We start from the raw sequence: 11,982 nt of genomic DNA, 5'->3' as shown, positions 1-11,982 counted from the left end.
CCTGCCACGCTGTCTGGCCGCAGAGGCCGCTGCTGCCCGCGGTCGGGGGCGGCGGGCTTCTCCGGTGGACGCTCGCCACCCCCGCCCCGTTCTCCTTTCAGACTTGGTCCGCAAGTCCTGGACTTCCGCGCGGACGAGGCAGCGCCGGGCCACGTCCGGTAGACCGATACCCGCCAAAAAATTGCTCTGACCCTCCTCCTCACATCCCCACCTTGTGCGGACTCGGGAGTAACGGTTCTCGAGAGGGTCCCTTAATAACGTGGAGCGGCCTGGGGGGGTGTTTCTCTCGGGGGCGCGCCTCCCTTTCCTGGTTCAGTGGGCGGCTGTGGAGAAGTAGGCTTATGCCCCTTGCCTCGTGGGTGGGTTTTTCAGGGGGGAGGATGGCAAAGACACGGAGTATGTTTTGTACCCCTGCGCTGGAGCGCTGGGGCGTCAGAGGAGAACGTTTATTTTTGTAAACAGCGGGTGAAGGTGGAGGAGCGGGGCGGGCGGGAGGGAGTCTTGGCCCCAGGGAAGTCTCCTCACGGAATTGCCCCCTTTCCCCCTCCCCCCCAAGCCTCCCACCACAGCGGAAGCGCCTCGGAGAGGACAGAACGGCCGGGATTGACAGGCCTCGGGTTCCAATCCGCTCGCTGCGATGTTCCGAATAAGAGCGTTGGTTTCTGGGGGCGGGACTCCTGGCCCGCGCTGGGCCAATGAAGATTGGGCGGGAGTGAAGCTGACAATGTACGCATGGAATTGGAGGGAAGAGGAGTGTAAACACGGAAGTGGCCGCGGCGGTGGGGGATGTGCGGCGCCACTGCTGCAGCGGAAGGGCACGGACTTAAGTTACATAGGGAAAGCGGCTTTACTTAATAGCAGACAGCGCAGCGAGGGCCCTGAGTCGGCGTAGCGGAGCTTGAGTACGGTTTACCTACTGCAGTGAGCGTCAGTGTTCCTTTCCCTGGCTTCTCTTTCATATCGCCATCGGTGGGAATTGGAAGATGGGGAAGAGTCACCGACGAGGATTGCTGTAAAGGGTCTTACCAGCTGTTTTACATCCAGTGTTTTTAGGTTGGGGAGTTAGTCGTTTTGTTGGTGAAACTCTTGTGATTCAGTTCGTTTGGGAGAAATCATAAACTTACATGTACCTTTAACAGAACTTAATCTGTAAAATAGAACGCTACACGGTCCCAAAGAAAAAAATCACAGTTTACTGAGTAGTGATTAAAATGCATTTGACAGTTATTTTCTGATTAGAACAAGAACTTAAACATTAGGGAAAAGGAGGCAGAGCACAATGAGAACTTGGTCTGTTTGTGTACGTTCAGTCCGTTAATGCTGTATGGATTAAGGGATGGAGTTTTTGGCTTTATATTATTGGTACTAACGATACTTCATGGATTGTTGGGTCAGTAGTGCTGAATATGGACCTTTCCGGAAATGTTCCCAGTGGTTGTGAGAACCTTAGAATACTACACGCAGTTAGAATTTTGTAAAGGTAAGGGTAAGAGGGCTTAATTTTGCCAAGAGAAGGTGTTTTTGTCCTGAGCTTTTGGAATTATCGTCACAACTGAACGTTACCTGTAGATATTTTGCTTGGAGTGGATACATATACACAGTTTAACATATAGACAGTTTACAGTTTACAAATAGAAAAGTTTATCTTCTTTCGATCAGGGTTTTTTTTTTTTAAGTTAAATGTTGTTTTCCAGTTCTACTGCATTTCCTTAGTACATAGAAACCTTACAGTTGAAATTTCCTTTGTGATTATAATGTTCTGTAAAGAATACATATTACATATAATTGTTTTCAAATTATTTTCTCAGTCATATTCGTGTAATCTTAAGTTCCTTTATAAACCTTGTTTTAGAAGGAAATTTGAGACAGGTTTGCTGATTTATCCAAGGTTTACTCAGTGAGTTAAAAGTGGAGGAGGAAAGGTGGCCCAGAAAATGAAGAATCATGGATCGAAATTTTTATTGCTGCCAATTTCCAGTGATGTTGGGAGGGTAATGTTTGTAAGGTTTGTATTTGTATATGGACTTAATAGTATCTTTTCATTCCCTTGAGGGAGGTCATCAAGTGTTAGAGGTAATTCTTGCTCACAAAGATTAAGTCTAATTAAGGAGACAGATGAAAATCTGTACAATATATAAACGTTAATATAACTACAGGGATTGCTGTATGGGTTCCTGGTAAGTGTAGAATGCTATTAAGGAAAACTTCTAGAGGAGATAAGCTTTAAATTGAATATTGTTAGCATAACTGTTGTTTCTAAGTAACTATAAAGCACTTAGAATTACCATTACTGTTAGACGTTAAGATGCTAGAGGATATAGTTTTGCTTTTATTTTCCTCCCTTCAGAGACTTTTAACTATCAACCTTAGCTATCAGCTTTCGCTTTAGTTATCAACATGTATGCTGTCAGAGGCATTTGAATAAAGAATGAAACACCTAAGCTTATTTACTAAAAATCACTTTCATTTTCACATACAAAATATTTTTTGTGGTAAAGACTTGACATACTTTATAAAACTTTCACTGGCAACATGGTGTCCGAGAAAGAGCCTTGACCCTGAAGTCAGGAGACAACGAATCTTCATCTACCTGTCACTAAACTAGCTCTTTAAGGCTTTGTTTTCTGTAAGAGAACAGCGTTGACTAGGTGATCCCTAATAACTTTTAAAGCTCTGAAACTATAGGTGGCTCAGAAATATTTAATGGAAAGCGAAGGTTCTCTTTTTGCTTGGATTTCTTTACATTACACTCTATGAGTGAATTTGTCTGTAAGGTCGTTGTGTAATGGGGAGGGGTTGATTTCTTTTGCCAATCTTTGGACCAAATTGGAGCTTGAGGCCATGTCTGTATGTTGAATAAGACTGTGATATAGTCTATTTAGTAAATTAAGCTCATTTCTAGTCTCTAGGAAAATATGAATGTTACTTTATTAATACTTATGCGAAAGCATTGTGTACACGTGGTCTGATTTTCTGGAAGATTTTCAATTTAAAATATTCTGCCTTCTTATTCTCAGGTGTACATTCCTTGACTTTTTTCTTCCTTTTTTTGAGAAACTGAAAATTGAGAAAGTGGAGAATTTGAGAATTGAGAAATAGGGTAGCTCTTAGGAAAGAAGTATTGTTCTACTTTAACACGGTTATTGAATGGAAGGGGGAAATTCTTCTGGAAATGCAGCCTTAAGTATTTTTATGGACAGAACAAATCTGTCTAGTTTGTCAAAATTCATCATGAAATTTGAACTTGAAAATCTTCTAATTTACTGTAAACTGGAATATCTAGTATCAATCTTGAAAAGAACATCAATTTGAAAAAAAAATCGGGCTATGAAAAGATGAAGCATATGTTGAAATAAAATTGGAAGAATGGCATAAATTTTTTAAAAATTTATTTGAAAATGTGTTTAAGAAATTACTCTTTAGAATTCATTGCAGCATTAGTACTAAAATTCATACAGAAATTGAGTTACAGAGTAACAGTGTGTAAATAGTCATTCAGGGTAATCCAACATCAGTTTCCTTTAGGGACAAATTTAATTGGTAGAGAGGCAGGCAGGAGAGTGTTTTTGATTTATGAAGAGTTTAAAAAAAAAAAATCCTTCATGTGTAAGTCGACAAAGTACTGTTGTACTTATGGAAAAGGAATCATAATTGTTCATCTACACACTGATTTTATGTTTAGAAGCTAAAACTTACAGAAACATGAGGATGGAATTTGGGTGTTGTTGATTACATTTGATAATAAATTATAGCTGCAGTTCTTTAATACTAAAATCTCTGGTATGGGAGATTCTGGGAGTTCCCCAGACTCTTTCAGGGGGTCCGTGAAGTCAGATTGTTTTCATGGTAACGCTAAGACGTTATTTGCCTTTTCACTTCCACAAGTGTTCACAGAAGTTTTCTAGAGGCTACATGGCTTGATAGAACAGATCGGATGAAGAAGCAAGTATGAGAATCCAACTGTTTTCTACCATGTATTAAAAAGATTTGCAAAAATGTAAAATAAAGCTACTCTCTAAATTTTTCTTTGCTTTAGAAAAGTTATTTTTCATAAACATATTAAAGTTTTCTTAGCTTTAATTTCAAATAGGATAAGTATCTAAACATAGGACTTACATAAGCAAAATCTCTTTGTGGTCCTCAGTAATCTGAGTGTAAAAGGGTCCTTGGACCAGAAAAATTTGAGAATAGCTGAATTACAGTTTTATTTAGTCTATACTTTTCAGTACCGTAGCCACTAGCCTCATGTGGCGATTGAGTATTTGAAATGTGGCTGATTAACCAAATTTTTAATTTAATTTAAACATAAAAACTGAAGCAGTGGAAAACTTCTTTACATGTTGTTTACATGTAAACCTCTTTTACATGTTGAAATGTTAGTGTTTTGGATATACTGGGTTAAATGAAAGGTATTAATTTGCCCTTCTGCTTATTTTCTTAACGTGGCTACTGGACCTTTAAAAATTACACGTGGCTCTCGTTATATTTTTATCAGACAGCGCTACTGTAGAAAATGATTTTATTCTCTTTCCCTTTTTAACCTTATAATGCAGCTGTATAGATTAGAAAAGTCGAAGGGGAACGGATAAAGGTGGAGTGCCCCAGACCTTTACCTTTCTGTTCGTTTGTGTTCTTCGCTCGCCTATTACTGGTGCAGTCCTGGGATGTTAGAGAATAAGCTGTGGTGAGTCAGGTGTGGTAGCTGAGTGATGCCCTTGTAAATATTAGTTTATGGTCTTGCTTGTAGGGGAATACCACTATCACCTAATGAAGTGTTTTCTAATTTTTTCCTATTGCTCTCAAATTAAATTGCTGTTAATTTTTATTTTTGACTTTTAAGAACGTTGTTATGAGCTAGATGCATTGCAGCGTTCTCTTCTGCAAAGCTGAGAGGTATGTCTCTTGTCAGACTTAATTACCAAGTTTGGTATTTAGTAACAGCTGTCGAGTGAGTCTGGAATAGTCTCCATACAAACACCAGTTGATTAGAAAGCTAGAAATGGAACAATAAGACTCTTAACCAATGGTAAAGGGGAGGGCATAAGCAAGTTTAATTTTTGACCCTGATTAAAATTAAAATAGTTTGGAAATTTATTTGGTATATTTATTTCTTCAAGGAATATTGACCAGCAGTGCCACCGACTAGGGGCAACTAGAGGATGATACCTGCCAGATTACTTTTAGCTGCATTGTTTCTGTTTTTCAAATGAGTTGGTTATTTTATTAAACTCCCATAAATTTCATACGCAGGCCTAGAAAGACACCAGAAAATCAAGTTTTAAGTAAGAGATAAAAAAGGAATTTTCAGCCCTCACTTGTAAGTTTGCTTACTTTAATGGCACAACAATGTTATATTCATATTTATCCTTAGGAATTGTGCAGAATTTTAGTTTAAATTGTATTTGAATTATTGATCTGAATAAAATAGTATTGAAAAGTTTTTAAAAATTATGGAAACTTGAATAGGAAAAATATTTCTTAAATTTCTGTTACCAAAAACTGCTTGTTGACTTATGTCAACAAAAGAAAAGTAAAAAGAGATAGAGCTCACTTTTAACAAATTGGTTTAAGTATTCTTGGAAACTGTCAAATTATTTTGCATCTTTATTTTGTTTTGAAATATTTTACTTCCATTTATGTTTTTGATACTCTGAACTATTCGTATAAGCTTCACGAGGCCAGAGATCTGTTCACACTTGTATCTCAGGTTTATAGCACAGGGTAAAACCCTTAACAATCCTTTGTTGACTGTACATAAGTATTAGATCTGATTGATAGTTCATAGAGAATTTATGCATTTTTTTTTTATATTCTCATCCTAAATTTAAAGTATAAATGAGTTAATTGCTGCTTAAATTTGTGTGGATTCTATTTGTTTTACTCTGTGAATATAAAATATTTCAGGGAAACAGTATTTTGAGCTTAGGGAGAAAGGGGAGGTTGAGGTCGGAAATAATAGCAAGAAAATTTTCACTGACATAACTAACATGAAATCATGGTTTTGAAAACATACCTCAAACTGCATAAGAGCTTGGGGCAGCATAATATATAGCTGTTGGCAAATTTCATTTTGTTTATAACTTAAAACATTAAAATATCTGGTAAAATTCTATTGCTGTATTATTATCAAATACTCAAAGCTCTTACTTTAATATGGTAGAGTTTTTAGGGTGTGTCTTAATACAATTACATAAGGAATTAGTTTACCCAGGATGGTTTATTAATAGCACCTAAGACAACAGCTAAATTGCAACACAAGCAGACTTTAAAGAGAATGAAGTTCCTAGAATAAACTTTTAAAAACCTGAGAATCTGCTTCCCAAGGTTCTTTAGTGCACGTGAGTACTGCAGGGGGAGGTACTTTGAAAAAACATACTTGAGAATGGTAATATATTTTATACTTACTAATAGTAAATTTCTTAAAGTTGAGCTAGAAGGACTGATTGAATCCTGTGCTTCAGTGAAGCTGCAGATAAGAGTAAGCAGGGTCACCTAAAGATAGATTTACTTAGAGGTTTGGCTGCCTCTCTGGAACTGTTTAGCTTTGAGCAGATTTCCATAAATGGAAAGAGCAACTGGAGAGACCGGGTACCTTGGTTGAGAGTGTGGATGGCGTGCAGCAGGTGGTGAAGAAGTCACTGGAGTTTTATGAATGCTCCCCAAATGACTGGTGTGTACGGCCGGGGCCGGAGCACTCGGGGAATTTTGAGACTAAGCGAAAAAGTTGTTTTCAATTAAAAGTTTACTGGGAACAGTTTTGAAAGATTCATATCCTTAGTGTTGTAGAACTTGTGAATTTATAATATGGTTTTATGAAATTTGTATAAATATTTTTTTTAGTCCTTTAGAGGACGTCTTGAGAAAAATTTATCAAATTAGAGACTGTTAACATATTCATGTTTCAGAACTTCTTACCAAGTAGAATATTTCAAGTCAGGATGTGAAATTAATTATATATCATTAGGATAATGAGTTTGTGCTTTGAAATGCTATTTTTCCTGTAAGGTCTGTGGGTTGTCCTTAACTTCAAAACATAAAAGAAATACTTGCATGCCTCCTATATGAAAGGTCTGTGTTAGGAACCATAACGGATGTAAAGATGAATTAAGATAGCCCTCCCTGATCTCACGGAGCTTAAATGGTGATAAGAAATTACCACCATTTATTGAATTCTTATCTATATGTGAGATATTGTATGTGTTTTTTAAGGGAGTCACTGCATTTAATTCTCACAACTGTATGAGGTAAGTAATATTCCTGTTTGGTGAAAGAGGAAACTGAGCCTTACAAGAAATTAAATTGCTGGCCTAAGGTAACAGAAATTGTAAGTGGCAGAGACTAGAGCCCAAGCTTTCGGGCCTGGAAAACCAAACCACTGCTGTACACTTTACGGTTTCACAAATAATTTAATCAGCAAAGCATAAAGTAAGTGTTAGAAGAGAGTTACAAGAGGTGGTAGATCTAGAAAAGGCTTCATGGAGAGGAAAAAAAAAACATAGGCGCTCTCTCTTTCTCTCTTTTTTTTTCTCTTTCTTTCTTTCTTTCTAAATTTCTTGGGTAAAACCCAGCAAAGTCCAGAGAGATCTTGAAGAAGAAAGCAGTTACTGTGAAGAAAATTCCCAAGTTCTCTGGTGCACTCACCAGGAGGGTCTGTAGGAATTGAACTAATTGATTAAACTAATTTAGAAATACGAGTTTCTGACTGATTCTGCTAGGTGTTTACTTAGTAGCAGTATATTAAAATTACAATTGACCTCATAGGACTGTTAATCTACAACCATTCTCCCTCCCCTACCCCGCAAGTTAGTTTTGGCCTAAAATTGATACAGGGTTCAAATTTCAAGGGTCTGTCTTTGTTTTCCTTTGGATAAGATTCAGAAATTCCTAATCAATCTCAATAGTTGCTTTATAATCAACATTCATTTTACAAAGTATAGATACTAGGTTGTTTTGGTTTTAAAATTATTTCTGTAAGTAATTTATATGGGCTAATACGTATTAATGACTCATTTAGAATTATTAACGTGAGAGTTTAACTTAATAACGTGTTCAGTGCATTTTAATTGAGTAGAACTTATTTTCCCCCCAGTGGAAGCATCAGTTCATAGCAGTAATGCACACTGTACAGATAAGACAATTGAAGCTGCTGAAGCCCTGCTTCATATGGAATCTCCTACCTGCTTGAGAGATTCAAGAAGTCCTGGTATGTGAACTGTTCTTTTTTATATTAAACATATCACATCACTTTATGTATCTAGAAAGAAAGTTTTTGTTTTTGGTAATCCAAGGGGATTGCTGGTGTTCTCAAAGTCTATAATACATAAATACCTGTGACAGCAGTAATTGATTTTTATTTGTCAGTGTTCCCAAATCTTAAATACTTTAAATACTTAACTTTCAAAATAAATGAAACAGAAATGCCCACTATAGACAGATAGATGGCTGTTACATTGCTGTTTATACTATCCTTAACTCTGGGTAAATTATAAACCTTAAGAGAATGGCAGATGGGAGCATTTGCCACCTGTGACCACGTTCAGTCCTTCATTCAGTGATAAGTGGGCAGTAGCTCCAGGGAACACTCCCTGAGGGAGAGCGGGGGTAGCTTCCAGCGTTTCCTCACACTCCCTTCACTCTGCAAGTTCTCCTTTTTTTTTTTTTTTTTTTGCCCCCCCCCCTTTTTTTTTTAAAGGAGCAGAGCAGATTAGAGAGACAGAGTTCTCCACAACATTTTTTTTTTTTTAATTTTTATTTATTTATTTATTTTTGGCTGTGTTGGGTCTTCGTTTCTGTGCGAGGGCTTCCTCTAGTTGCAGCAAGCGGGGGCCACTCTTCATCGCGGTGCGCGGGCCTCTCACTATCGCGGCCTCTCTTGTTGCGGAGCACAGGCTCCAGACGCGCAGGCTCAGTAGTTGTGGCTCACGGGCCTAGTCGCTCCGCGGCATGTGGGATCTTCCCAGACCAGGGCTCGAACCCGTGTCCCCTGCATTGGCAGGCAGATTCTCAACCACTGCGCCACCAGGGAAGCCCTTTGGCCCCCTTTTTAAAGACTGCCTTTGAGAGTCTTTTTGTCCTAATTTTAATGCCCAAATGTTAATTTGACTTAATATAGTTAAGATTGGCCCTTCTTTTAGGGATTTACAACATATGTTAAGATCAACCGTACTGTTTAGTTAGAGTAGGAATCCTGTGTATTATTCAGGGATATGAGAAGATTACGGCATATTGGTCAGTATATTAATCCATGATAGTATGTAATAATTGAAATGGAAATGTCATATCCCGGTTATTCATGCACATTGAAAGGAAGCCAGAGCAGTATTATTGTATGTAATAGAAAATCTGTATGGACCATTTTAGTGATCCAAAATATCAGGGACTGTTCCAGTAAATAAAATTTTCAATATTGAAAGACGATATTCATTTGGCTGTAACGAGCAGGTTTTCTTTTCATATTTTGAAATGAACTGTGCTTACTTTTCCCTAAACGTACGTTTATTACTTTAATGTTATACCAGGTGCATGTTCTTCCTAGTTAGAGAATAATGATGAGTGAGTGGAAGGAAAGTAATTATTAACTCACTATTATACTCTTTTATTTTCAAATGTTTTCCCAATTGTCAAAATAATCCAAAGTCTTCTACAGTGAACTTGAAAGTATCTAAAAGTGTGAAGCACGGGGGTTGACTACTTATGATCTCCCCCTTTACCCAGAAGATTAACATTTCCTTCAAGTCGATTTTCTTTGCATTTATTTACTTACATACGTTAGACCATATTGTATATTCAACAAATTAACTTCAAGTTTTTATCCTGCTTTGATGAATTCTTAATAACCTCACCTCTACTAAATATTGAATTGTCCGTATTGAGAGGCATTAATGGGGGTGGGAAATTTTAATTTTTCAACTTTTTTTTATAGTGGAAGTGTTTGTCCCTCCTTGTGTATCAACTCCAGAATTTATCCATGCTGCTATGAGGCCAGATGTCATTACAGAAACTGTAGTGGAGGTGTCAACTGAAGAATCTGAACCAATGGATACCTCTCCTCTTCCTACATCACCGGATAGCCATGAACCAATGAAAAAGAAGAAAGGTAGAGTGTATTTATAAATTTCTGGGAAATTGGGTGAAATTTTTTCTGGTATCTTTTTCCCCCCATCACAGGACATAGGAAATATATGCTGTAGATTTATGATTGATGTTATCTTAATTAGATATTCTCAAAAAATTAAGATTTTGTCTTTTAACATGTTCATACTGTTTAAAGGAGTTAGTATTTGAGCCCTAAAAGTAGTTGCCTGCAGAATGAGATTATAATAGGTGCCTGATACACAGAAGGAAGATCAGAGATTCACTGCCCATTTTTCTACTTTCTGATCCTTTTAGGTACTTGGTTACTTTATTCTTTTTTTCATAATCTTATCTTCCTCCTCTTTTTGTGGGCATTAAAGTAAAAAGCCCAATTTTCTTCCCCGTGTCTTCGGCCTTAAAACCCCAAGATTGCCCGTAGGGACTTCTGCGGGGAGTCAGCTCACCTTTGGGTAAAGAGCATTTCCACTTGTTATTTGACTCCGCTGAAACCTGTGCTCATCTGATCCCAGTGGGTGAGGCACAGAGGCTCCAGTCCATCTCCCGCATCCTGAGTGGGTTCTTTTTCTGTTTGAATCAAAGGTAAAACTTGAAAGAAATGAAATTCTGTATAAATGGTTACTCATCTAATTCCACTTTCTTCCCTGTCTCTTTCTTCACATTTTAGAATGGGGGAAAAGAAAAATCAAAGTCAAAAATAAGGGAAAACTTGTTTTAGAAATAATGGTATTATCTCTGATTTATTAGGTAGCAGTGTTTCAAATTGCTGTGATGGTCACGGGTCTGTGCCTCATTTGCTGTGAGGTACACAGTGGAGAATAAGACAGAGCACCTTCCCTCTTACAATATAGATAATATGTATTTGAGAAAGGCATGAATGAGAGAGTTTAGAAGGAAGAATTACTTCCTGCTGTAAATGTTTAAAAACAAAAGGGATACATATAAATAGCCCTGTTTACCCACTGCCCTCTATAGCCTTCGGCTGGGTGTATCTTATGGAAGCTATTACAAAATACTTAAGGAAATTTTAGATTTAAATGAAGAGGGAAAAGACTATGAAAAGCTGAGATCATTTAGGGAACCAAGACCTCTAGATGAGCAGGTTGATCTGCCGATGTGGTGGTGTGGTATAAACCAGGAAATAATTTGCCAATTTAATACTAATCTTATTACGTATTTGAAAATAGGTGGTCTTAATGAATGACCATTTAAAAATTACATGCAACATCGTTAATTATTCATTTGTGGTTAAGTACCTTTGGGACATACAAAGTTAGGTAGGTATTTTTTAATAGTAGAGGCTTCTTTTTATTTCCAGAGCCTTTAATATACTAATGTGCATTGTAAATCTCCAAGAGAAGATAGCATGCAGTTCTAAAAGTTAACTTGACTGTAGAACCCTTTTTCCTACTGATGAATAACCTATTTCTCACGTAATACGATTTGGGAAATGCTGCTTTATAAGAAAATAAGCCTTTTGGGGCTAACCTTTCCATTAAGGAAGTTGGGCTTTTGTGATTGAATTTAGGAGACAGTGAAGACGTCAGTCTTATTACTGACTGATTTGTATGTATAAATATTATTTAAATTGAGAAATTAAGCTCTGTTTTAACAAGGGAGACCAGTAAACTTTCTGTTTTAATTTTTGCCAAAGCATACATCTTAATGAAATCCTAGAATATGATAACTATGCTTTTTGACATATAAATTAAGGCACTTTAATTTAGCTCTAGATAATCCTTGCTAATGAAGAGTAGAGACATCAGAAATCCCAGATGTTAGGACAAATCACCAAATCAGTAATAGTATATGTAATATTCCCAGTGTCTTTCTTCAGGCTTCCCCTCACCTGCCAGCATTCATCCATCAGGGCTGAGGGTTGAATACAAC

The 11,982-nt window shown here is 37.3% G+C and overlaps 1 protein-coding gene and 1 long non-coding RNA gene across 25 annotated transcripts in view; one reads left to right on the top strand and one right to left on the bottom strand.

Annotated features, from left to right (window-relative positions):
* Positions 1-11,982, bottom strand: part of LOC309627694 — a 145,281-nt gene that overhangs the window by 8,834 nt on the left and 124,465 nt on the right. The gene's annotated exons all lie outside the window — the stretch shown is intronic.
* ELF2 (E74 like ETS transcription factor 2) overlaps positions 1-11,982 on the top strand; it is a 92,580-nt gene that overhangs the window by 72,202 nt on the left and 8,396 nt on the right. For 12 of the 24 annotated variants that reach the window (XR_014243904.1, XR_014243905.1, XM_082389812.1 and 9 more), the window contains 2 exons: positions 8,090-8,203; positions 9,923-10,096. Coding sequence is in view for 22 of the 24 variants with exons in the window: in XM_082389812.1 (XP_082245938.1) it covers positions 8,090-8,203; positions 9,923-10,096 (288 nt within the window). In the remaining 2 variants the exon portion in view is untranslated. Of the gene's footprint in view, positions 1-589; positions 1,054-4,553; positions 4,685-4,949; positions 5,318-6,646; positions 6,671-8,089; positions 8,204-9,922; positions 10,097-11,982 lie in introns of those variants that run through there. The other 12 variants (XM_082389819.1, XM_082389814.1, XM_082389821.1 and 9 more) reach the window with 7 other exon arrangements.

Source organism: Balaenoptera borealis (assembly GCF_965194805.1).
Source record: "Balaenoptera borealis genome assembly, chromosome: 4".
NCBI classification, from domain to species: Eukaryota; Metazoa; Chordata; class Mammalia; order Artiodactyla; family Balaenopteridae; genus Balaenoptera; species Balaenoptera borealis.
The sequence above is the reverse complement of the archived record's forward strand: the minus strand, read 5'-3'. Positions and strand labels throughout refer to the sequence as shown.